Genomic DNA, 27,335 nt, shown 5'->3' with positions numbered 1-27,335 from the left:
TTAAACTCCAATAATTTACACTAATGGAGAGTATCAGAGGTGTACAGCACTGAGCTAATGGTGTTAGCTGTGCTGTAGCGGGTAGCATCCATGCTTGACTCAGAAAATCATGGGTTCAAGACCCACTCCAGAGCCCCAGCCATATAATCTTGGCTGACACTCCCATTGTAGCACTGAGGGAGTGCTGCACTGTCAGAGGTGCTGTCTTTTGGACCAGGTCTGACTTGCTGGTTGATAGGTAAATTGGCTATTATAAAAAAAAAATTGCCCCTAGTATAAGTAGGTGGTAGGGAAATATAGGGACAGGTGGGGATGTGGTAGGAATATGGGATTAGTATAAATGGGTGGTTGATGGTCGGCACAGACTCGGTGGGCCGAAGGGCCTGTTTCAGTGCTGTATCTCTAAAACTAAAAAAACCTAAAAGATCTCATGGCCACTGTTTTGAAGAGCAGGGAGTTCTCACTTTGCCATGGCAGTTCAGATGAAGGGTCACTGACCTGAAAGGTTAACTCTGCTTCTCTCTCCACAGATGCTGCCAGACCTGCTGAGTGTTTCCAGCATCTGCAGTGTTTTGCTTTATTTGGGAGTTCTCTCTGGTGGCCTGGCCAATATTTCTCCTTCATCCAACACCACCAAAAGCAATAATCTGCTTTGGATCTCATTACTGTGTGTGGGAACTTGCTGTGTGTGGAAATTAGCTGCTGTGTTTCCTCTAACAGTGACTACACTTCAAAAGAAAAACGTCATTGCCTGTAAAGTGCTTCGGGGCTTGTTGAGGTGCTAGATAAATGCAAGTTCTTTCTGAAAACCACTTATCTGGTGGGAAGATCACTTTGCAGCAGGCAACTTTTCATGAGGTAGGGTAAATGATATTCCACCAGCCTGAGTTAACAACTTTTAACAGCCAGAGATATATTTTTCTGCATGGTAGCAGGGCAAAGAATACTGAAGGATTTAAAAAAAAAATTCCAACACAATGTCTGGGGCCTATTCTGTTGCCTTATTCCCCAAAGGTCTAGAGCAATGTTGGCTGTAACGTACGTCACTAACACACACACAATAAGATAGAAACCCAAAAGAAAAAAGCCCCATCCTCCTGCCTTGTCTCTGGCACCCACACTCAGACAGCAACGTCAAGTTGAAAGGCGCAGACTGGCGCCGCCCCGCTCATCAAGATGTGCGGCCGGCAGCCAATGGCGTGCGGCGGCCGGACGGCCCCCGCTTTGCATGCGGCGGCGGCCGCCAATCAGCGCGCGGCGGCCCGGGTCACGCGCTGTGTTGCTAGGGCGCCGGCGGGGAGCTGCTGCGACATTGATCTGTTTGCACGGGCCAATCAGCGGCGGCGGCCCAGCACTTGTTGATACATTTGCTCGCTCTGTGCGTGCGGAGTGCAACCAAACGTGGCTGTCGAGCCGCCTCCCCATTGGAGAGCGCGGCGGCCAGGGCTCGGGCTGTCAATCAAAGTGCGTCACAATGCATCTGGGCTGCTCAGCAGGCTAGGTTGAGGGGAAGTGTAACAGAAGGGCTGCAGAAACTTGTCTCTCTCTCTCTGTCTCTCCTTATAAGTCACATAGTTTTATTTTGCAAAGCAAACCTCCCTTTTATTTCCAATGTTAATTCTCGGATAGGCGGGAGATTTATTTTTTGGAGAGAGACACCCACGCGAAACTATATATATATATATATATTTTTTGCATACAGAAATGGCATTCTTTAATATTCAAACCTTACTGGAGGCAGCCGAGTATATCGAGAGACGAGAGAGAGGTATAATGCAGAATTTGTTGCCTTTTCCCGCACACCAGTTGCAGTTGACTGCATTCATCTATTTGCAGATGCACAGTGTTTTTTATTGTTTTTCTCGCTTTCAGAGGCAGAACACGGCTACGCGTCGATTTTACCCTGCAACGTCGAATTTAACAGGAAGAAAGGCAAGACGAAGAAAAGCCCAAATAACAGGTACAGGGAGAGGGGAGGGGGTTGTGTGTGTTTTTATATATTTGGCTCTTTAATCTTTCCCAGTCGCCATTTTCCCCCCCTTTGGGCTTGGCTGTGTTTAGATCGGATATAAACACTGCCACGCGTACAATATTCCCTCACACATTTACAGTCTCATTTTACAGGACAGCTGCTTCCCTCCTGCACATTTCTACCCAGTTTCTTCACCTTCCCTTCCCCTAAAATCCCTGAATTTAATTTCCAGTAACCTATTTTAAGCATTTAATCATTTCCCCAAAACAATCCACGTCCTCTTGCTGCTTTGTTCACTGTGCAAAAAGGGACTAAAGCGCAGATGTTAGATTTTAATGTTTTTTTTTTGGAAGCAAGGTGTTAATAATAATGCAGGAGCTATCCACAAACGCCGAACGGTTTTGGCTGACTATCCCCTCAGGTTTGTGGACGTGATGCTAATAAAAAGATATTCAGATAAGCCGAAATGAGAAATGCAAAAAGAAAATTCAAGGGAAAGGTGACTTGTTCCGCGGGATTGATGTTTGTGCCCTGCATATATATATATTTTTTGGAAATATAGTGTTGCATTATTTTCCCCCAAGATCTGTTTTTTCTTGAGTCCCTTTTTTTTTGTCTGTAGTTCAGCTCGATGCTGCGCATGCGCCATGCCGTCTGTTTGCCTGGTGTTGGAATGGGTTGAGCCAGTTTGAAGAAACAGTTCCTCCCTCCCTCCTCCCTTTCCTCCCCTCCTTCCAGTTTGGCCCATGTTCATTCACTTATATGTGTGTATCTGTATGCAGAGTTAAATTGCAAGCTCATCAGTTCGGCTGCTTGCATTTTTCAGAGATTCTCAGCACAGGGTGAGACCATTCAGCCCATCATGCCAGTGAAGGAGCTAGTCCCCCTTCCCAAAGCCCTGCAAAATATCCCCTTTTGATTATTTACCCAATTCTCATTTGAAAATTTTTTTTTTTTGTCTTTCACGGGATGTGAGTGTCGATGGCCAGGCCAGTATTTGGCGTCCATCCCAAATTGCCCTTGACGACTGAGTGGCTTGCAGGACCATTTGAGAGCAGTTAAGTGTCAGCTACGTTGTTGTGGGTCTGGACTCTCCTGTAGGCCAGACCAAGTAATGACATCAGATTTCCTTCCTTAAACAATGTTAGTGCACCAGATGGGCTTTTAATGACTATCAATGATAATTTCATGGCACCATTACTGAAACTCGCTTTCAATTCCAGATTTTTATTCATTGAATTTAAATTCTGCCACCTGTCATGGTGGGATTTGAACCCGAGTCCCTAGGGCAGTAGCCTAGGCCTCCAGATTACTAGTCCATTGACACTTCCACTACCCCCTCACACAGAGCATTCCAGATCATCATAACTCGTGTAACATTTTTCTTCTCCCTCTATTTCTTCTGCCAAACATTAATAAATCTTTTTCCTCTGGTTGCTGACCCTCCTGCCACTGGAAACCGTGAATATCACAGCCGATAATATCAATTAAAAAAAAAAAAATTAGAAGTGCTTTCCTAACCGTTGTTAGCTCTGATTAGCGTCCAGCTTAATATATTTGGTTTTATTTTCTATCCCTTGATTCATCAACTTATTTTCTCTTGTTTATTAATTCCCTGACCCAGAGATTTTCAAACTGAGCCACCTTCCCCTTTCTTTTCCCCCCCCCCAAACTACAGGGGGTCAGTGATGAGGGGGTTGAGTCTCAAAATATCTAATTGTCATCACTTTGTTGTATTTGTTAACTTGGGTTGATGTATAACAAAAAGTATCCCTTTCATAGAGCCATTTAGAATGCCATTCCGTCGGTCAAATTTATTTCCTTCAAGGGCCCCTCCAATTCTCTGAACTGTTGCTGTTTTCCTTCGGGTTACTGGCTCTTGAGAGCAAAGACTGGTATGGGGAAGAGAAAAGGGGGCAGTGTTCTTGGATCTGTGCTACTCTTTTCAAGGAAGAAATGTGTAATTGCATCTCACATGCTGAGGTTTTATTAAAAATGAATTCAGTCCTGATTGTCAGTTGCCTTGTATGATTCAGGCCTGAGTAAATGTGACTTCCTTTAGCTTTAGATGTTGTCAGTCTGACTGATGCAACTTGGCACAGTTTGAGTGACAGGTGAATGATTGATTGGGGATCAAGTTGTGGCAAAATTCAGTGTGTAGATATTCAGGACGCGTGAGAAGGTTGTGTAGTTTTTTTGAAAGTTGCATGACCAGCATCTTTGCTGGAGGTGCAAACTCTAACTGGGGAATATTCCCCTGGCCTGTGCTTCTCCTGACTGGCCATTCCTTTAGCTGAAATACCACTCGCTTTCCAGTAGGAGTCAGTGGTTAGCAATCTGGAGCTGATTGCTTTTTTTTTCACACCCCACTCCTCCAACCCTGAGGCTCCCTGGTCTGCTTCCTCCTATAGTCGAATAGCCTACTGATATTTGCCCTCGAGGCTTATGAAAAGGCAGTGGTCAGTTGGGAATGGCACTGAGGCTGATTGATCCATCAGTTTGAGATTTGAAGCTCCTGATCCATATGACTGTCACTGGATGGCACCTGTAGTCACTGGTTTATAACCATCTCCTTCAGAAATATCCAACTTCACAGTGGTCCATCCTCTGATGGGTAAGTTTGAGCAACACACAGTAGTCTCCGCATCCTGAGGCAATAAATGGTTGCTGTGACAATGTTCCAAGGGTGCTGTTTGCCATCCTGCCTAACTATAAGGGGTAGGGTAGCATAGTGGTTATGTTCCTGGTCTAATGATCTGGAGACGTGAGTTCAAGTCCCACCAGAGGGGAATTTTAATTCAATTAATTAAATACATCAGGAATGTAAAGCTAATCTCAGTAATGGTGACCATAAAATTACTGGATTGTCATTAAAAACCCATCTGGTTCACTAATTTCCTTTTTTTATAGAAGGAAATCTGCCATCCTTGCCCTAGTCTGGCCCACATGTGACTGCAGACACACTGCAATGTGGTTGACTCTTAACTGCCCTCTGCAATGGCCTAGCAAGCCACTCAGTTGTATTCAGGAAGGCAGCTCACCACCTCCTCAAGGGCAAACCGGGATGGGCAATAAATGGTGGTCTAGACAGCGAAGCTCACATCCCATGAATGAATGAGTTTTTAAAAAAAAAAAGTGTTTGCTAACTGTTAAATCTTATAAATATCGATTAGGCTATCAAGCAGAGGGGGAAGCAGACTAGATTAGATTTAGATTAGAGATACAGCACTGAAACAGGCCCTTCGGCCCACCGAGTCTGTGCCGAACATCAACCACCCATTTATACTAATCCTACACTAATCCCATATTCCTACCAAACATCCCCACCTATTCCTACCAAACATCCCCACCTATTCCTATATTTCCCTACCACCTACCTATACTAGTGACAATTTATAATGGCCAATTTACCTATCAACCTGCAAGTCTTTTGGCTTGTGGGAGGAAACCGGAGCACCCGGAGAAAACCCACGCAGACACAGGGAGAACTTGCAAACTCCACACAGGCAGTACCCGGAATCGAACCCGGGTCCCTGGAGCTGTGAGGCTGCGGTGCTAACCACTGTGCCGCCTTGTTACTTTGCTGTTCACACAGGCTGAAGGTTTTTGGTTAGCAATAATAAAAGAACTTTGTCCCCTTATCCCAGGGACCAAACGCAGCATCTAATTGCTGCCCAGATGTGGGATTAATTAATTCAGCAGAGACTAGATGGGGCAGTATCGATGCTTGGCTCTTCCTTCTCATCTTACTGTGCCAGACAAGACATGAAACTCATTGAGTCATCAAAGAGCCTTGTAGCAGGTCCGTCCTGCCAGCTCTGCTGGGGAAGCTGTGTAGTGGAGAGAGAGAGAAAGACAGTGAGTGCACCGTTCAGGTGTGGGCAGCTTTGATACATGTGTTGTGTGCTAGGAGGCGAGAGACACTTCACGTTAGCCTTCTATGGCGTGCCTGTGCCCTCGAATTCTACATTTTTTTTTTCCAAAATATACTTTATTCATAAAAATATGTAAAAAAAAAAAATACATTACCAAACAGTTTCAAACAGCACCATGTCAAAAATTGCAGACAGTGCAAAGGTGATCCGTTTCCTTCAATAGAATCATGAGTTGCCTCACAACCCTTCCATTTCATTTTTCATGCCAGATGCATTTTTACATTTTACAGCAAACGAAAATTTTCCCAATACAGTTCGAGGGGTTTCCCATGGATCCAGCCCCTCAGTTCAGCTTGGTGGGGGGGACCTTACACAGTGGTCTTTCCCCATTGAGCCTTTGCTGCGGTTGCCCCAAGCTTTAGTGCGTCCCTCAGCACGTAGTCCTGGACCTTGGAATGTGCCAGTCTGCAACATTCGGTGGTGGACAACTCTTTGCGCTGGAAGACCAGCAAGTTTCGGGAAGACCAAAGGGCGTCTTTCACCGAATTGATAGTCCTCCAGCAGTAGTTGATGTTTATCTCGGTGTGCGTCCCTGGGAACAGCCCAGATGCCCACAACCCACGCGCGTGCCCTGTGCAGAGCGCTCCCTCCACGCGGGTTGAGTGTTCCTGGTTAGAACATTCAACTTCCTGTTGTCAGGTCAAACGTTTAATTTAAAAAAAAAAAAATTCTCATCCCTGTTTTTCAAATCCCTTCGTGGCCTCGCCCCTCCCTATCTGTAACTTCCTCCAGCCTGACAACCCTCCAAGATATCTGTGCTCTAATTCTGGTCTCGCGCATCCTGATTTTAATTGCTCCACTATTGGCAGCCGAGCCTTCAGCTGTCTGGGTCCTAAGCTCTAGAATTCCCTCCTTAAACCTCTCTCTTTTCCCCCCCCCCCCCCTCTACTTTGCTCTCCTTAAGATGCTACTTAAAACCTACCTCTCTGACCAAGCTATTGATAATCTATCCTGATGGCTTCTGAGACTGTCAAATTTTGACACCCCAGTGGAAAGCCTTGGGATGTTTTATATATTAATGGCGCTATATAAATGTTGACCTGTTGCTGCGACTTGAACTTTCTCCGACTGTTGCGTTTTGTCACATTAATCTTCCAGGACCGAGCGGAGAAATTGTGCAACTGCATTCCCCTCAGTTGAAGCACGGACTTATCAATTTCTGAATGGAGCACGGAATTCCTGGATTCTCCTGCTATTCAAATGTATATTGTACTACCCCCCAAGCCTGTCGCCTAACGTGCCCCGCAGGCAGGGGTCACTGAATAGCAGCAGTGAGTGGGAATCCTGGCTCCTTTTGCTTCCTACCCTCTCCCTAGCCCAGGAGGCTGCAGGCTAATGTTAGCAACTTTCTCGAGGTGTCTCCCTGGTTTTGTACAAGCCACAAGCTAGAACCCACAAGGTGCCTTAATGCTATCTGGGGAATTAGTAGTGTTCTTGTGGCACGATTTCTCAACACTACAGATGAAATTAGAATCATAAACCCTTACAATGCAGACAGGCCATTCAGCCCATTGTGCATTGGTTGACTGAAAGTTACCAATTAGTCCCACCCCCTTGCTCTTTACTCATGGATTGTGGGCTTTAACTTTGACTTTAAGCATCAAGCCCTCATTGGGGAAACTGCTTTGACGCACATTCAGTAAATGCTGTTCGACTGCGTGCATCACAGTCCAACCCTGCCCACACGCACTCTTCCCAGCCTGGGTCACTGCAGTGATTTGTGAGTGGGAGCTCTGGACAATTACCTGCTCATTATCCCAGGGACACAGCGACACTTTCCAGCAACCTCAGTGCCAGTGAAACAAGAAACAAAAGAGGTTACTGACCACTTAATAATTTTTCAAATTATTTCAACTCCTTTATCTTGCAAGACTCTAGAACCCTTGGACACTCCCAACAGTGAGCGTGAGATAGAGGTACAAATATGTAAGCAGATTATGGAAAGATGTAGGAGCAACAGGGTGGTGGTGATGGGAGATTTTAATTTTCCCAACATTGATTGGGATTCACTTAGTGTTAGAGGTCTAGATGGAGCAGAATTTGTAAGGAGCATCCAGGAGGGTTTTCTAGAGCAGTATGTAAATAGTCCAACTCGGGAAGGGGCCATACTGGACCTGGTGTTGGGGAATGAGCCCGGCCAGGTGGTTGAAGTTTCAGTAGGGGACTACTTTGGGAATAGTGATCACAATTCCGTAAGTTTTAGAATACTCATGGACAAAGATGAGAGTGGTCCTAAAGGAAGAGTGCTAAATTGGGGGAAGGCCAACTATACCAAAATTTGGCAGGAGCTGGGGAATGTAGATTGGGAGCAGCTGTTTGAAGGTAAATCCACATTTGATATGTGGGAGGCTTTTAAAGAGAGGTTGATTAACGTGCAGGAGAGACATGTTCCTGTGAAAATGAGGGATGGAAATGGCAAGATTAGGGAACCATGGATGACAGGTGAAATTGTGAGACTAGCTAAGAGGAAAAAGGAAGCATACATAAGGTCTAGGAGGCTGAAGAAAGACGAAGCTTTGAAAGAATATCGGGAATGTAGGACCAATCTGAAACGAGGAATTAAGAGGGCTAAAAGGGGTCATGAAATATCTTTAGCAAACAGGGTTAAGGAAAATCCCAAAACCTTTTATTCATATATAAGGAGCAAGAGGGTAACTAGAGAAAGGATTGGCCCACTCAAGGACAAAGGAGGAAAGTTATGCGTGGAGTCAGAGAAAATGGGTGAGATTCTAAACGAGTACTTTGCATCAGTATTCACCGAGGAGAGGGACATGACGGATGTTGAGGTTAGGGACAGATGTTTGATTACTCTAGGTCAAGTCGGCATAAGGAGGGAGGAAGTGTTGGGTATTCTAAAGGGCATTAAGGTGGACAAGTCCCCAGGTCCGGATGGGATCTATCCCAGGTTACTGTGGGAAGCGAGAGAGGAAATAGCTGGGGCCTTAACAGATATCTTTGCAGCATCCTTAAACACAGTTGAGGTCCCGGAGGACTGGAGAATTGCTAATGTTGTCCCCTTGTTTAAGAAGGGTAGCAGGGAAAATCCAGGTAATTATAGACCGGTGAGCCTGACGTCAGTGTTAGGGAAGCTGCTGGAGAAGTTACTGAGGGATAGGATCTATTCCCATTTGGAAGAAAATGGGCTTATCAGTGATAGGCAACATGGTTTTGTGCAGGGAAGGTCATGTCTTACCAACTTAATAGAATTCTTTGAGGAAGTGACAAAGTTGATTGATGAGGGAAGGGCTGTAGATGTCATATACATGGACTTCCGTAAGGCGTTTGATAAGGTTCCCCATGGTAGGCTGATGGAGAAAGTGAAGTCGCATGGGGTCCAGGGTGTACTAGCTAGATGGATAAAGAACTGGCTGGGCAACAGGAGACAGAGAGTAGCAGTGGAAGGGAGTTTCTCAAAATGGAGACGTGTGACCAGTGGTGTTCCACAGGGATCCGTGCTGGGACCACTATTGTTTGTGATATACATAAATGATTTGGAGGAAAATATAGGTGGTCTGATTAGCAAGTTTGCAGACGACACTAAGATTGGTGGAGTAGCAGATAGTGAAGGGGACTGTCAGAGAATACAGCAGAATATAGATAGACTGGAGAGTTGGGCAGAGAAATGGCAGATGGAGTTCAATCAGGGCAAATGTGAGGTGATGCATTTTGGAAGATCCAATTCAAGAGTGAAACTATACAGTAAATGGAAAAGTCCTGGGGAAAATTGATGTACAGAAAGATTTGGGTGTTCAGGTCCATTGTTCCCTGAAGGTGGCAACGCAGGTCAATAGAGTGGTCAAGAAGGCATACGGCATGCTTTCCTTCATCGGATGGGGTATTGAGTACAAGAGTTGGCAGGTCATGTTACAGTTGTATAGGACTTTGGTTCGGCCACATTTGGAATACTGCGTGCAGTTCTGGTCGCCACATTATCAAAAGGATGTGGATGCTTTGGAGAGGGTGCAGAGGAGGTTCACCAGGATGTTGCCTGGTATGGAGGGCGCTAGCTATGAAGAGAGGTTGAGTAGATTAGGATTATTTTCATTAGAAAGACGGAGGTTGAGGGGGGACCTGATTGAGGTGTACAAAATCATGAGAGGTATAGACAGGGTGGATAGCAAGAAGCTTTTTCCCAGAGTGGGGGATTCAATTACTAGGGGTCACGAGTTCAAAGTGAGAGGGGAAAAGTTTAGGGGGGGATATGCGTGGAAAGTTCTTTACGCAGAGGGTGGTGGGTGCCTGGAACGCGTTGCCAGTGGAGGTGGTAGACGCAGGCACGATAGCGTCTTAAGATGTATCTAGACAGATACATGAATGGGCAGGAAGTAAAGAGATACAGACCCTTAGAAAATAGGCGACATGTTTAGATAGAGGATCTGGATCGGCGCAGGCTTGGAGGGCCGAAGGGCCTGTTCCTGTGCTGTAATTTTCGTTGTTGTTTTCTTTGTACTTACTGCAGTAATTTGCTGGACTGGACAGTTTAGAGGCAAAGTTTTCTTAAAACCACAGAAGGAGAGCATTCAGCCCATCGTGCTTTGAAAGAGATTCCCAATTAGTCCTGTCACCCCTGCTCTTCCGCAGAAGCTTGAGCTTCGGGTTTCGGAGCTCGAGTGGCGGCTGGAGTCACTGTGGCACATCCGCGAGGTGGAGGACTATGTGGATGGCACGTTTCAGGAGGTAGTCAAGCCGGTGCCTAGGCGAGCACAGATGGTGGGAGGGGGGGACTGGGTGTCTGCTGGACAGACGAAGAAGTCAGGGCAGGTAGTGCAGGAGTTCCCAGAGGACATCCCACTTTCTAACCGGTATTTAGTTCTGAGTACCGATGGGAAAGAGGGTCCCTCTGGAGACGGCACCACGAGTCATGACTAGAATGTCATGGGTGACTCAACTGTGCTGGATGGAGAAAAAGGGACAAGAGGGCAATAGTGGTAGGGGATTCTATGGTTAGTGGAACAGATAGACATTTCTGTGGTCGCAGATGTGATTCCAGGTTGCTATGTTGCCTCCCTGGTGCAAGAGTCATGGATATCACCGAGCGGTTAGAGTATTCTGGAGGGTGAAGGTGCACAGCCGGAGGTCGTGGTCCACATTGGTACCAATGACGTAGATAGAAAGAGGGGTGAGGTCCTGCAAAAAGAATTTAGGGAGTTAGGTAGCAGATTTAAAAAGTAGGACCTCTAAGGTTGTAAACTCTGGGTTTGTTTTAGTGCCACGGGCTAGTGAGAATAGGAGGTTAGAGCAGATGAATGCATGGCTGGGGAGATGGTGCAGGAGGGAGGGCTTTCGTTTCCTGGATCACTGGCCTGTTTCTGGCAAAGGTGGGACCTGAACTGGAATGGGACCAACATCCTTGCTGGGAGATTTGCTAGTGCTGTTGGTGGGGGAAGGGGGGGTTTAAACTAATTTGACAGGGGGATGGTATACAGAGTGGAGGTACAGTAGGGGGTGATGTACAAATGAAATATAAATGTGAAGCTACTGTACTGTAAATGTAAAGATACTGAATTAGGGGAAGGCCGAGTTCAATAGGATAAAAACAAGATCTGGCCAAAGTGAACTGGGAGCAACTTCTTATAGGAAAGTCTACATCAGACCATGGGAGTCATTTCGAAGGGAAATTGTGAGGGTTCAGGTGCAGCATCTTCCCGTAAAGGTGAAGAGTAGGACCAACAGGTCAAGGGATATAGAGGATTGGATAAGGAAAAGAAAGGAGGCGTATGGCAGATTCAGAGTGCTGAAAACAGTGGAGGCCCTAGAGGAGTATAGAAAGTGTACTTTAAAAAAAAAAAGTAATTAGGAGAGCAAAGAGGGGGCATGAAAAAACACTGGTGGGCACGATAAAGGAAAATCCCAAGGCGTTTTATAAGTATGTTAGGGGCAAGAGGATAACCAGGGAAAAAGTGGGGCCCTTTAGAGATCTAAGTGAGGTTTTGAACGATTACTTTTCATCTGGGTTCACTATGGAGAAGGACAATGTAGGTGTAGAGATCAGGGAGGGGGATTGTGATGTACTTGATCAAATTAGCATTGAAAGGGAGGAAGTATTAGCTGTTTTAGTGGGTTTAAAGGTGGATAAATCCCCAGGCCCAGATGAGAGGTATCCCAGGCTGTTACGTGAGGCAAGGGAGGAGATAGCAGGGGCTCTGACACAAATTTTCAAATCCTGTCTGGCCACAGGAGAGGTACCAGAGGACTGGAGGACAGTGAATGTGGTACCATTATTCAAGAAGGGTAGTAGGGATAAACCAGGTAATTACAGGCCAGTGAGTCTAACATCAGCGGTTGGGAAAATATTGGAAAAAATTCTGAGGGACAGGATTAATCTCCACTTGGAGAGGCAGAGATTAATCAGGGATAGTCAGCATGGCTTTGTCAGGGGAAGAACGTGTCTAATTTGATTGAATTTTTCGATGAGGTGACTAGATGTGTAGATGAGGGTGAAGCAGTTGATAGTCTACGTGGACTTCAGTAAGGCTTTTGATAAAGTCCTGCATGGGAGATTGGTTGAGAAAGTAAAAGCCCATGGGATCCAGGACAATTTGGCAAATTGGATTCAAAATTGGCTTGGTGGCAGGAGGCAGAGGGTAATGGTCGAGGGTTGTTTTTGCGATTGGAAGCCTGTGACCAGTGGTGTACCGCAGGGATCGGTGCTGGGACCCTTACTATTTGTGGTATACGTTAATGATTTAGACGTGAATATAGGAGGTGTGATCAGTAAGTTCGCAGACGACACGAAAATTGGTGTCGTAAATAGTGAGGAGGAAAGCCTTAGATTATAGGACGATATAGATGGGCTGGTAAGATGGGTGGAGCAGTGACAAATGGAATTTAATCCTGATGAGTGTGAAGTGATGCACTTTGGGAGGTCTAACAAGGCAAGGGAATATACAATGGATGGTAGAACCCTAGGGAGTACAGAGGGTCAGAGGGACCTTGGTGTACTTGTCCATAGGTCACTGAAGGCAGCAGCACAGATAGATAATGTGGTTAGGAAGGCATATGGGATACTTGCCTTTATTAGCCGAGGCATAGAATATAAGAGCAGGGAGTAAATGCAAAATACTGCGGATGCTGGAAATCTGAAACAAAAACAAGAAATGCTGGAATCACTCAGCAGGTCTGGCAGCATCTGTGGAAAGAGAAGCAGAGTTAACGTTTCGGGTCAGTGACCCTTCTTCGGAACTAGAGGGTCACTGACCCGAAACGTTAACTCTGCTTCTCTTTCCACAGATGCTGCCAGACCTGCTGAGTGATAAGAGCAGGGAGGTTATGTTAGCTGTATAAAATGCTAGTTAGGCCACAGCTGGAGTACTGTGTACAGTTCTGGGCACCACACTATAGAAAGAATGAGATTGCACTGGAGAGGGTGCAGAGGAGATTCACCAGGATGTTGCCTGGGCTGGAGTGTTTCAGCTATGAAGAGAGACTGGATAGGCTTGGGTTGTTTTCCTTAGAGCAGAGAAAGTTGAGGGGGGACATGATTGAGGTATACAAAATTATGAGGGGCATTGATAGGTTAGATAGGAAGAAACTTTTTCCCTTAGTGGAGGGGTCAATAACCAGGGGGCATAGATTTAAGTTAAGGGGCAGGAGGTTCACACGGGATTTGAGGAAGAATATTTTCACCCAGAGGGTGGTTGGAATCTGGAACCCACTGCCTGAAGAGGTGGTGGAGGCAGGAACCCTCACAACATTTAAGAAGTATTTAGATGAGCACTTGAAACACCATAGCATACAAGGCTATGGGCCAAGTGCTGGAAAATGGGATTAGTTAGGACAGGTGCTTGATGGCCGGCACAGGTGCGTTGGGCCGAAGGGCCTTTTTCTGTTCTGTGAAACTCTGACCTGCCAATTTTTTCTTAAGTATTTATCCAAATTCCCGTTTGGAAGTTACTCTTGAATCTGCTTCCACTGCCCTTTGTAGGCAGCATCTTCCAGATCATTATAACTTGCTGTATGTAAAGTGAATGTTCTCACCATTTTGGTTCTTTTGCCAATGTCCTTAAATCTCAAGTTTAATATATTTTTAAAAAATTTTTGTTACAGGTCTTCGCACAATGAGCTGGAAAAGCACAGGTGAGTGCAGAGGTGGTTATACAGTTGCTGAAGTAGCTGCATGTTGTAGATTTTAAGCTGTAGCGTTACTCATACCAATTGTGTGTTGGAATCAAACCCATTTGGCGAGACGTTATGGAAAGCTGGTTGCCATCCTTTTGGAGCAGCGTTTTTTTTTTCTTTTTCTCTCCCCCCCCCCCCCCCCCCCCCCCGCCCAGTTAATTTTCACGACAAGCTTGTCTTTGTGGTGCAGCGGTCCACTGAGACTCATCTACCCCGACCCCAGTCAAGCACTAAATCCCAGCTGTAACCTGTAGAACCTGATTGCTTCTGGTCTTCGGAGGTGTGTGTGTAACTTGGCTTCTTCAGAGACACTGCCACCTCCAGGGTGTGGGGGAGAATGGGGTGTTGACCATGTGGGGGGTGGAGAGAGAGAAGGTTGAGCTGTGATATAATTGCTGTTTTTAGCATTCTAAAATTCTTGATAATATCGACGGCGATGAGCTGTTCCATCGTGTGCAGTTGGCACAGCCTGCGCTGAAAGTGGGGAAAGTTCAAAACACATTTGTGGAAACAATATGTGTGAGCCAGTGATCAAACTGCTGAGGGAGACGATGGAAGGAGTTAGTATTGATTTGTTCAAAGGCAAATTAGAGATTTCCTTCTGAAAATAACATTTTGGGATACAATATTATGAGTAATTTCAGACATGATGCGTGTGAGTGTAGTGTGCTTGGATGGAACAGGGTGACCTTGGACCTATGACACCCCGAGCTCTTGTCCAATGGGGATTTTCCTCACCGCCTGGCTGAGTGTGTTTTGCATGGATTGAAATTGATGACTGCGATTAGACGATTCCATTGTCATTGTATCAGGTGATTACCAGGTTGCTGGGCACTGAACTAGATGGACTTTACTCAGTATTATCCGGTAATTCCTATGTTCCTAACAACAGGGAAATGTAAGAGTCTAAGGTTGTCTTCTATTTGAAAGGGAATAGCGTGAGGGCGTGCAGACGTGTGTGCTGTTTCTACTGAGTGTGGTCTGGGCAGCAAGGTGTACAAGACTTGGTGATGGGGTGTTTGATCTTTAAAACGCTTTACACAGTATTTACAGCTCCGAAACAGGCCATTCGGCCCACCTAGTCCATGTTGCATCACCTGAACATATGAATTAGGAGCAGGAGTAGGCCCCTCGAGCCTCCTGCCACCCAACTTCATCTCACCCCATCAACATATCCTTCTATTCCTTCCTCCCTCATGTGTTTATCTAGTTTTCACCTTAAATGTATCAATGCCAATTGCTTCACCTCTTTGTGGTAGCGAGTTCCACATTCTCACCACTCTCTGGATAGTGAAATCTCTCTTGAATTCCCTATTGGATTTATTAATTATTTTGTATTTATGGACCCTAGTTCTGGTCTCGCCCATAAGTGGAAATATCTCCTCTACATCGACCTTATCAAATCCTCTCGTTTTGTTAAAGAAGCCCAGCCTGTTCAACTTTGCCTGTATAACTCTCCGTTCTAGTGCCATTCTTGTGGATCTTTCTCAACACCACCTCCAGTGCCTCCATATCCTTTTTTATAATATGGAGACCAGAACTTTGCGTCGCACTACCAGTGTGGTCCAGCCAAGGTTCGATACAAGTTTAACCTAACTTCGCTGCTTTTTTAAAGATGGATACTGAGTTAGCCTCACTCACTGTTGCTTTCTCATTCTCAATGGTCCTTAACTGGCGAACAGAAACCCTTTTCCACAGCATGCTTCAGATAGAGGTTGGGATAGTTTGCGCTAATTGAAGCCTTTTGGGATGTGAGTTTAAGTAGCTGGCACGTCCCTTCTCCTGTTTAGTGTGAGGTCAGAGGTTTTTGCAGTGCAGGTGGGATCTTTGTGTATTTTATTTTTAATCCCTCCTTGGGATGTGACAGTCACTGGCAAGGCCAGCATTTATCATCCATCTGTAATACCTCAGGAGGAGGTGGAGGGCCTTATTCTTGAACCACTGCAGATGTTACTCATTGCAGTGGTTTGATACAACTGAGTGGCCACTTCAGAGGGCAGTTGAGAGTCGACCACATCGCTGTGGGTTTGGAATCACATGTAGGCCAGACCAGGTAAGGACGGCAGATTTCCTTCCCTAAAGGATATTGGTGAACCAGATAAGTTTCTGACAATAATCTGACAGCTTCACGGTCACTTTTATTGCTTCTTTTTATTTCCAGATTTTTTTTTTTAAGCTATGAAAATTCCCGGTCTAGTGTGATTTTTTTTTTTTACACTGGTGATTTCTACATTACCGGTCCAGCAATGTAATTACTATAATACCATAACACACCTTCCCTTGAGCAAGTTAAAGCAAAACGATACAGGTTGTTCTCCTATTCCAACTAATTCTCTTCATTTCCCCCGGAGAATCCTAGTGCAAGGAGGCCATTCGGTCCATCGTACCTGTACCAGCTCTTTGGAAGAGCTATTCCAATAGTCCCACTCCACTGCTCGTTCCTCATAGCTCTGTAGAAAACGTCCCAAGGTCCTTTACAGGAGTGCAAAATTTGACATTGAGCCTCATGAGATAATAGCATAGGTGGTGAAACTCTTGGTCAAAGCGTTGGGTTTTAAGGAGCATTTTAAATGAGTTAGACAGGTGGAGAGGTTTAGTAAGAGGAATCCAGAGCTTGGGGCCCAGGCAGCTGAAGCTGTGGGTGACAGTGTCAGAGTGAAGGGAGTAGGGGTTGGACAGGAGACGAGAATGGGACGAACGCAGAGATCGGAGAACAAGGTGCTGGCGTGTGCATTAAGAGCTGGTTCACTGTATTTGGGTTGGTGCAGAGATCATGTTGTACAAGTGGTAGATACCGTGTAATACAGGTCGTGATCACTGATCCTGGACTTGTTTTGACCACCTTTGGTGGGTGGGCTTAGAGCCGGGGAGTTTGTTTTGGATTTCACATCCCTCCCTGGAGATGACATGGATCCGGGTGGGTAAGGAATGTCCAAATCTTCACTCTCACGTTTCTTACTCTTGTTTTCCAGCTAACTGGGGCCCCAAATCTAAATTCTCTTCCAAAATCCCTGTCCCTCTATTTTCTACCTCCACTCCCTTTGCTCCACCCATGTCGCTCTCATCTCGATTCAGTCTAATGAAGTATTGTTGCTCCACCTCGAAGGCAAGTATATCCTTCCTTAGTTACAGAGACAGAAACTGTACACACTATTCCAGGTGTGGTCTCACCTGAGCTCGACAATTGCAGCAAAACTTAGTCACTCTTGTACTCCCAACGCCCTTGCAATAAAAAGGTCAACAAGCCTTTTTTTGTTGTTGTGACTTGTATGTGTTAACTCATCACATTGCATACCCAATAGTAACCTCCCCTTGACTCCTCCGCCCCCACTTCTCCAGATGAATAATTGCCACGTTAGATGATGTACTTCATGGAGCAGGATCTTTGATTTTGGACCCTCACTGTTCCATCAAGCACTCAGGTCAAGTAAGACAGCGGCCAGTAAAGGGGGAAAAAAAAAAAAAAGTTTTGTATTTATATAGCATCTTTCACAACCCCAGGACATCCCAAAGCAGACGAACATACAAATTAGGAGCAAGACTAGGCCACTCGGCCCCTCAAGCCTGCTCCGCCATTCAGTAAGTTTGTGGCTGAACTGATTACTCCACATTTCCACCCACCCCCGATAACCTTCCACCCCCTTGCTGATCAAGAATCTATCTACCTCTGCCTTAAAAATATTCAAAGACTCTGCTTTCACTGCCTTTTAAGGAAGAGAATTCCAAAGACTCATTACCCTCTGAGAGAAAAAATTTCTCCTCATCTGTTGTAAATGGGTGACCCCTTATTTTTAAACAGTGACCAGTTTGAGATTCTCCCACAAGGGGAAACATCCTTTCCACATCCACCCTGTTAAGACCCCTCAGGATCTTGTATGTTTCAATCAAGTCGCCTCTTCTAAATCTTCTAAATTCCAGCGGACACAAGCCTAGCTTGTCCAATCTTTCCTCGTAAGACAGCCCGCCCATTCCAGGTATTAGTCGAGTAAACCTTCTCGCATTTACATCCTTCCTTAAATAAGGAGTACTCCAGATGTGGTCTCACCAATACCCTGTGTAGCAGAAGCATAACCTCCCTACTTTTGTATTCAATTCCCCTCATGATAAACAATAACATTCTATTAGCATTCCTAGTTATGTGCTGTACCTGCATATTAACTGTTTGCGATTCATGCACTAATAATTAGCAATGCACACTTCTCATAAATGAATTTTTTTTTTAAAAAGCTTGAAACAACACGATGTGCACTAAGAGGCTCGTAGTGATGACACTGGTCCTTGGTGTTCACTGTCCAGATAGCCAACTCTCATGGATTGGCTGCTATGGGTTGTCCCTCACTGCAGAGGAATAGGAGAAGAATGGTTGGAAGGAGAACCTGGAATGGGATGGTGGGGACCCCGCACCACAGGGAACACGGAGCTGATGCACGTCAGCACACAAGCTTTGACTTCAGACCCTTCCAAATGTGGGTGACGTGCATCAGATGTTACTCTGACCGACGTGGGTGTTAATGTTTCAGACAGAGATGCTTGGCTGTTTGCAGGAGGTTTTGTTCTTGGTTTCAGAGCAGCCCCCTTGAGTGTCTCTCTTATCTGAAAACAAAACATATAATCGACTCGAGAATGACATTGGTCTCTTTGAGCACCTTCCCTGTGCCGATTGTGAAAGAGGTGACTCTGGTGCAGGGGGTGGATTGTGATGAGTGAATCGTACTCCATTGGACAATGATCTATTTCAATAAACTCATTTTAAAAGGTCACTTGCCCGTCTCTGTGTGTGTCTCTGTGTGTGTCTCTGTGTGTGTCTCTGTGTGTGTCTCTGTGTGTGTCTCTGTGTGTGTCTCTGTGTGTGTCCGAACATTAAAGTAAGGCACTGTCTATGTGGATGAACTATGTTTAAGATCCAGCAGCCACTATTTTGCAGTCAGCCTTCTGGCCAACATTTGTCCCCCCACCAAATCACTTAAAAACACATCAACTGTTTTCTTGTCTCCCTGCTGATAGTGGGATCTTGCTGTACGAAAGTAGTGTCAACTGATGTAACAATCTCCTTTTGAAGTAGTGCTTTGTAATTGGAGCGGTCAGGGATATTTCTGAGACAGTGGGTGAGGTGATGCATAAAAATATGTACCTTTTTATTTTCTAATTACTTTGTTTCAGAAAGGAAACGCTTTTGCTTGAATCAGGGGATTCTGTGCAGCCTCTGAGTCTGCAAGTTCACTGTGCAGGTTGTGTGTTTTCAGAGACAAACAGGAGCTTTCTCACCGCCGCCTTGTATTTTCTGTTGTCTAGTTTTGAGTCTCAATCAGGCTTCAGATGGAGATGAGCTTTGTCTGGCTCCTCTTGTCTTAACTCATTCTTATTGAGTTAAAATGTCACTGCTGGAAGTCGAGCCGCCCGTCAGGTGATTTCTCTCCTGTCTCCCTTTCACTGTGCAATCGAGGGTGTGAGCACAAAAGGGGTGAGGCGAGAGTGACTGCCCTTGACATCGAGGCAGCATTTGACCGAGTATGGCATCAAGGAGCCCTAGCTAAACTGGAGTCAATGGAAATTAGGGGGAAAACCCTCCGCTGGCTGGAGTCATACCTAGCGCAAAGGAAGATGGTTGTGGTTGTTGGAGGTCAATCATCTCAGGCCCAGGACATCCTCAGGGTAGTGTCCTCGGCCCAACCATCTTCAGCTGCTTCATCAATGACCTTCCTTCAGTCATAAGATCAGAAGTGGGGATGGCTACTGTGCAATGTTCAGCAACCCCTCAGGTACTCAAGCAGTCTGTGTAGAAATGCAGCAAGACCTGTACAAGATTCAGGCTTGGGCTGATAGGTGGCAAGTAACATTCGCGGCACCCAAGTGCCAGGCAACGACCATCTCAAACAAGAGAGAATCTAATCATCTCCCTTGACATTCAACAGCATTACCATCGCTGAATCCCCCACTATCAACATCCTAGGGGTTACCATTGACCAGAAACTGAACTGGAGTAGCCATATAAATACCGTGGCTACAAGAGCAGTTCAGAGGCTGGAATCCTGTGGCGAGTAACTCCCCTCCTGACTCCCCAAAGCCTGTCCACCATCTACAAGGCACAAGTCAGGAGTGTGATGGAATACTCTCCACTTGCCTGGATGGATGCAGCTCCAACAACACTCAAGAAGCTCGACACCATCCAGGACAAAGCAGCCCACTTGATTGGCACCCCATCTACAAACATTCACTCCCTCCACCACTGACACACAGTGGCAGCAGTGTGTACCATCTACAAGATGCATTGCAGCAATGCACCAAGGCTCCTTAGACAGCACCTTCCAAACCCGGATCTCTACCAACTAGAAGGACAAGGGCAGCAAATGCATGGGAACACCACCACCTGCAAGTTCCCCTCCAAGCCACACACCATCCTGACTTGGAACTATATTGCTGTTCCTTCACTGTCGTTGGATCAAAATCCTGGAACTCCCTTCTTAACAGCACTGTGGGTATACCTACCCCACATGGGCAATAAGTGCTGGCCTAGCCAGTGACGCCCACATCCCATGAATGAATTTAAAGAAGTCACTGCGAGGAAACAGCAGTTATCTCTTTGCTCCTTGTGTTGTGACTGGTGTCGTCCCACTCCGGATCTGCTGTCTTCTGATAGTCAGTAAATGTGGACTACGAACAGAAACTTTCAGAAATACTTGGCTGGTCTGGCAGCATCTTTGGAGAGAGAAACTGAGTTAATGTTTTGTTTCTGCAGCCTTTCTTCAGTGAAGGAGGAACTTGCGAATGACAGTGAACCCCCTCTCGCCCTCACCCTTTATCCTCATCCTCCTCCGTGGACACACGGTGATTCATTGGTTTGCTTCAAGTACCTTACCCGTTAATGGTGTGCGAGCCTAGATGTTGAAAGGCAGCACGTTTTCTGTCCAACTTTGAGAGTCGGAAGTTACGGCTGAGTTTGATCCTTTCGGGCGGAGCTCTGGACACCCTGTTTGGTTTTTCTCCCTCTCCCCACAGCCCAGTCTTTAGGTCCTGAGGCCAGTTGTAGCACTTGCAATGTGTTCATCCACATGTGTACAAGTTGAGTACATCTGTTGTTTCTTAATCTTTTATAATATCATTCTTGGTCCTCACTTGTATTTTTTTTGGAAAACGTTATTTATTGCTAAGCTAGTGAGCGCTACAAGTGCCAATTCCTTGTCAACAGGCAGATGGAATTAAGATACAGATTAGCCAAGATCTATTTGAATGGTGGATCAGGCTTGAGGGGCTGAATGGCCTCCCCTTGTTCCTTTGAGGGTTTGGGGGTGTGTTAAATCTAGAGTCTCGGTGTGTCTCCAGAGCCTGGGGGCAATTCTCTTTCTCTAAGATACCAGGTTCTGTGCGGGCCCCCACCCTCCCCCAGGTCCAGCCCCAAGCACAGTCTGTGAATGTAATTGTCCTAAGTCAGTGTTGGGTTAGGAAATGGAAGGTAGGCCAGGCTTCTCACCCCTGTGATAGTGACACACTGCCTCACTGGAACTGGTTGTGAGGGGATGTTGGGTGAGTACAGTACTGAACTTGGGGTGGGGGGAAATTAATAATCTCTGGATGTGGGTGTCACAGGCTGGACCAGCATTTGTTGTCCATCTGTAATTGCCCTCGAGAAGGTGGTGGTGAGCTGCTTGCTTGAACTGGTAGGTACACCCACAGTGCTATTGGGAAGGGAGTTCCAGGATTTTGACCCAGTGCCCGTGTATAAAGTGGGGATGGTGTGAGATTTTTGGGGTGGGGTCAGTAAGGTGGGTATTGGCCTCCTGTTTGGGGTTCACATTGGAGAACAGTCTCGGGTGAAATTTAGTTCCTGTGAATCCTTAGCGAAGTGAGAGTCAGCAGCTTCTGGAGAGCATTCGAGGCAGAGACAGCACAATTAGTACTGACTGAGCTCTGTGCTCTGGAGAATTCGGTCCTGGCTCAGGTGGGGAATGTTCTCCTCTGAGTCACAGAAATCCAGGCTGACCCACCCAGTGCAGTACTGAGGGAGTGCTGCACTGTGGGAGGTGAATGTCTGTCTGTGTGAATCTCTGCTCGGTCCCTGTCAGTCCGAGACACAGGAGGTCAGTTTCAAATACCTAATTGGGTTGCAAGACTTGGATTTTCCAGCTGGAGATTAGTGTTTGACGGGGGAAGAGGGTCTGTCTGGGTGTCAGTATATTTTGATATGTTAATGACCTACTCTTGGGTATACAGAACATCACTTCAAAGATTGCAACTCAAATGTAGTTTACAGGATAGTCACATAGAAACATAGAAAAAAGGAGCAGGAATAGGCCCTTCGAGCCTGCTCCGCCATTCATTATGATCATGGCTGATCATCCAACTCAGTGGCCTGTTCCAGCTTTTGCCCCAAACCCTTTGATCCCTTTAGACCCAAGAGCTATATCTAACTCCTTCTTGAAAACATACAATGTTTTGGCATCAACTGCTTTCTGTGGTAGCGAATTCCACAGGCTCACCACTCTCTGACTGAAGGAATTTCTCCTCATCTCAGTCCTGAAAGGTTTACCCCATTTCCTTAGGCTATGACCCCTGATTCTGGACTCCCCCACCATCGGGAACATCCTTCCTACATCTACCCTGTCAAGTCCTATTAGAATTTTATAGGTTTCTATGAGATCCCCCCTCACTCTTCTGAACTCCAGCAAATATAATCCTAACCGACTCAATCTCTCCAGATTTGGGTTGGATGTAGACTGGTGAAATGTAGATACAGTTTAACGCAGAAAGTGTGACTTCCATTTTTGGTAGAAGAATGAGTAGAGAATATAAAATTGGTGCAGTTTTAAAGGGGGTGAGAGATCTGGGGGTGTAGTACATAAAACTGGTAGGACAAGTTGACAAGGCTGTTAAAGAATTTGGGATTCTCCTCTTTATTAAGAGAGTACAAAGCAAACCAGTTATTGTAACATTTGTAAAACACTGGTTCAGTCTCAACTTCTGTTCAGTTCTGTGCACTGCATTTTTGGAAGGATCTCAATATCTTCGAGTGATTTAAAGAATTTTATTTTTGAATGGCTGAGGGACTTCAGTTATGTGGAGAACTGGGGTTGTTGTCCTTTGGAGCAGGGAAGGTTAATGGGAGATTTCATCCAGGTTTTCAAAATCGTGGAGGCTTTTGATCAGAGTAAATAAGGAGAAACTGTTTGCAGTGGCAGAAGGGGACAGAGATTTAAGACCATTAGCAAAATAACTAAGAGTGACATGAGATTTTCTCAGTCAATGAATTGTGATGTGGAGCATGCTGCCTGAAAGGGTGGTGAAAGCAGATTAATAATCCCTTTCAAAAGGGAATTGAAGAGAAAAAGTCTCGAGTGGGTCAGTGTATGGGATGGGAGGTCTCTCCTGCATGTCACAGTGTGGGATGTGTGTCTGTGAACCCTGGCTTCGGGAAACACATTTTCAAAAGTATTTCCCCTGCCGCCTCCTGTGACTCTGTTTGTAAACGTGGTGAGGTTCTCTTTATGGACAAGCATTAGGTGATTTCTGTTTTGTCGCTGTGTCCTTGTTTATCTGCTTTCTGTCTGACTTACTTTGTTGGAGGGTGGGTGGAGTTACTGCGGCCAGTCTGACACTTCAGTCACCAGAGGTCGTAGGTGACCCTTGCTGTCTCTGACCATCCGGCCCTGTTTATCGTCCCGGGGGTGGGCTACCAGATTCTGAGTCTTTTTCGGTAAAAATGCTGGTTTTGCGTTGAGTCTCAATCTACGCTGACCAGGGCTGTTTTCAATTGCAGAAGAGCCAAGCTGCGACTGTACCTGGAGCAGCTGAAAGAGCTGGTGCCACTTGGGCCGGACTGTTCCAGACATACCACTCTGAGCCTGCTGAAACGAGCTAGGACTCACATCAAGGTAAATGAAGCATTGCTCAGGGCAGTTAGATTCTGTTCACTCTGTCATCTTCCGTGTGCAGCTGATTCACTGGCAGTCTAGAGCATTCATATCTTTTCGGTAACTTTTGGGATGCTAATTTTTTTTTTAAGTTGATCACTTCCAAGGTCATTGGCAAACTAGTGAGGAGATGAGAAGTGTTTTTTTTTTTTTACACAGCGAGTTACAATCTAGAATGTGCTGCCTGAAAGGGCGGTGGAAGCAAATTCGGCAGAAACTTTCAGACGGGAATTTGATAAATACTTGAAAGGGAAAATTTTGCAGGGCTGTGGGGAAAGAACAGGGGTGTGGGACTCTTTGGATAACTTGCAAAGAGCAAGCATGGGGACAATGGGCCAAATGGCCTCCTGCGTAGTATCATTGTATGATTTGTTTGTTCCAGTCACGTCCGAGCTAAGTAAATAGATAAGAGCCACCTTAAAGAGATAAAAATTGAGGATAGAAACTCTTCTCTCTGCGGAGTGTAGATTAATCTAAACATTCGAGCTAGGCCCTTCTGGAGTGAAATCAGGAAGCAATATTTCATACGAAGGTTAATGGAAATTGGACGCGCTCCCAGAAAACTCTTTGGGGGAGGGGGGGGCGGAAATGGAGCTTGATGGGATTTTGTTGGGTCGGGAATCGAGGGATATGGAGCAAAGCTGGATAAATAGTGAAGGTGCAGATCAGCTGTGATCTGATTGACTGGAGCAGCCTCGTGAGGCTGAATTCTCTCCTCCTGTTCCTGTGCTGCTGCTACTCTAAACAAGAGCGGTGACTCGCTGATTCTCCATGGGGACTGTGGCTGTTTGCCGCCCCTCGTGTGTCCGCTCGGCCTTGCTGGGGTCAGGAATACTGTATACCAGGCTGCTCCTGCTGTATTGGGATGGGCCTCTCCCTGCGGAAGGGAGGACACCTGCATGGTAAGATGTTGGCAATTCCGGTGCATCACGAGGTCCTGTAAATGAATACCTGGCAATACCTCCCAATGACTCCATTGGGGAGTGCACGTGAATGGCAGTGGACATCCTGCTGTGGGCAGGGCTTAAGTTCACAGGTGTGACTCGTGTGCAGTCTGCACAAACGTGTGACTCCTGTAACTTGGGTGGATTGTCCAGAGGAGGCAAGGAGAGGGCGAGTGCCTGGGCTACTTTCAGCCACTGGGACCATGGGCTTCTGAAGGATGAAAGCAGACTGACCATTGCACAGGGAAACTTTGACCCTGGTGGACGTGCATGCGCAGGCTTCCCGTCAGGTGTCTGACCTATCTCAATGGATAGCACTCTCACCACTGTCAGACACTTGTGGGTTCCAGTCAACCTCCAGACTCTTGAGCATAAAATCCCTAGGCTGACACAGCGCAGTTCTGAGGGAATGCTGCACTGTCAGAGGTGCCGTCTTTTGGATGAGACATTAAACAGAGGCCCCCGTCTGCCCTATTAGATAGACGTAAAACATAACATGGCTGCTTTTTAGCAGAGCAGGGGAGTTCCTCGCAGTGTCCTAGGCCAGTATATATCCACAGCCAAAAGTTTCTTACATTACAACAGTTTTTTTAAAATTTCATGTGACACAACCGTCACTGGCAAAGTCAGCGTTTGTTGCCCATCTCTAATTGCCATTGAACTGAGTGACTTGCTCGGCCATTTCAGAGGGCAGTTCAGAGTCAACCACATTGCTGTGAGTCTGGAGTCACATGTAGGCCAGACCAGGTGGGGACGGCAGATTTCCTTCCCTAAAGGGCATTAGTGAACCAGATGGGTTTTTATGACCGTTGGTGCAGCTTTTTATTAATTAATTAAATTTCATCAGCTGCCATGGTGGGATTTGAACCCACGTTCCCAGGGCATTAGCCTGGGCCTCTGGATGACCAGTTCAGTGATCTGATCGCTCGGCCACCGCCTTCCCTTCAAAGGTACTTCATCGGCTGTAAAGCGCTTTGGAATGTCACGAAAGGAGCTATATAAATGCAAGTTTGCCTTTCCTTTTTCTGTTGTGCAGAAGTTAGAAGAACAAGACAAGAAGGCTCTACACCAGAAGGAGCAGCTTCAGCGGGAGCGCCGGTACCTGAGGCGGCGTCTAGAGCAGCTGGCGGTGCAGGGGATGGAGCGTCTTCGTACTGACAGCCTCGGGTCCGCACTCTCCACCGACCGGTCAGATTCTGAGCAAGGTGAGCTCAGAGGCTTACTGGGGGGCAGAACGTAACCAAGTTTTCACTTCCCTGAACCCTTGGGTATAAATACAGTCCAGGGCACGGAAGGTGCGTGGGTTTTCAAAAAAAAAACCCAACTAATTCTGGCAGATGAGCACGTCGTCAGCGAGGGCTCGCGTTCAATGCCCACCTCGCAGGAGGTGATGGTAGGCTGTCTTCTTGAAGCGTTGCGGAGCGGTTCTGATACACCCACGAGGCTGTTTCAAGGAGCATGTGAGAGTCGACCGTCCTAGTTTGGGTCTGAAGTCTCACGTAGGCCCACTGAGTAAGGACGGCAGACAGACATTAGTGAACAAAAATCTGACCAATTCATGGTCGCCATTACTGACACCAGCTATTTATTACTAGCTGCCGCAGTGAGATTTTAAACTGTGTTCTCTGGATTATTAGTCCAAGCCTCTGGACAGCTAGTCCGGTAACACGACTACTGTACGTCTGGTGTAGTTTTGATCCCAGACCAGCAATCCAGTGGACACAAGGTCCCATCCCGCTGTGGCAAGTTTAATTTGTGGACTCACACCAGAAAAAGTGACCGTGTAAAATGCCAGATGGTAAGTTTTCCAAATAGGAACTGGTTTGCTTCAGGAAACTCGTTGCCTTTACTTTGGCTTGAGCTGTAAGTGGCTCCAGTCTCAGTCACTGGAATTGACTCTCAACGTCCTGTCAAGTAGCCTGGAAAGTCACTCTACTTGTAAAGTGAGGAGCAGACCTGTCGCCACCTTATGACCATAGCTTGCATTTATATAGTCACTTCTAACCGAGCAAAACGGCCCAAGATGCTTCACAGGAGTGTTACCAAACATGGATCACTCGTGCAATTGAGGATGAACTAATTTGGAAAACGAAATGGGCTGGGCGGAGATCAACGAACCTTGGCTTAAATCCTGAACCGTTCAGTTCCTAAAATGCAGAAAGGTTGACTCCAGCGAATGATGTGTTGTCCTATTTAAAGTACAGCAATCGCAGGTTACTGTTTAAAATGATATGGGCGAGGGTGTTGAGTTTCTCTTTCTCCTGTTTAATTTAATATTTCCTCCCCCTCTTCCTGCCTGTAAGTGCCTGGGCGTTCAATATGAGTATTGAGAGGTGCCCCAGGGCAGTTGGTATCATGCGTTGCCTTTTCTTTGTATTTCCCTGTAATAGTGAGTTACCACTCTGCCTACCCCCCTTGTAACATTAAATATTAAATGTTACAGTGCTGCCAGTAGGAGTGC

At 46.2% G+C, this 27,335-nt stretch overlaps 1 protein-coding gene across 1 annotated transcript in view; it reads left to right on the top strand.

The window, feature by feature from the left end:
• Positions 1-1,461: 1,461 nt before the first annotated feature.
• mxd4 (MAX dimerization protein 4) overlaps positions 1,462-27,335 on the top strand; it is a 33,771-nt gene continuing 7,897 nt past the window's right edge. The window contains exons 1-5 of the mRNA XM_068029221.1: positions 1,462-1,768; positions 1,873-1,960; positions 13,954-13,983; positions 23,777-23,891; positions 25,911-26,079. Of these exons, the coding sequence (XP_067885322.1) occupies positions 1,705-1,768; positions 1,873-1,960; positions 13,954-13,983; positions 23,777-23,891; positions 25,911-26,079 (466 nt within the window). The 5' untranslated portion in view covers positions 1,462-1,704. The remainder of the gene's footprint in view (positions 1,769-1,872; positions 1,961-13,953; positions 13,984-23,776; positions 23,892-25,910; positions 26,080-27,335) is intronic.

Source organism: Heterodontus francisci, chromosome 4, assembly GCF_036365525.1.
Source record: "Heterodontus francisci isolate sHetFra1 chromosome 4, sHetFra1.hap1, whole genome shotgun sequence".
In the NCBI taxonomy this organism is placed as follows: domain Eukaryota; kingdom Metazoa; phylum Chordata; class Chondrichthyes; order Heterodontiformes; family Heterodontidae; genus Heterodontus; species Heterodontus francisci.
Note: the sequence above shows the minus strand (reverse complement) of the source record. Positions and strands in the feature narration are given on the sequence as shown.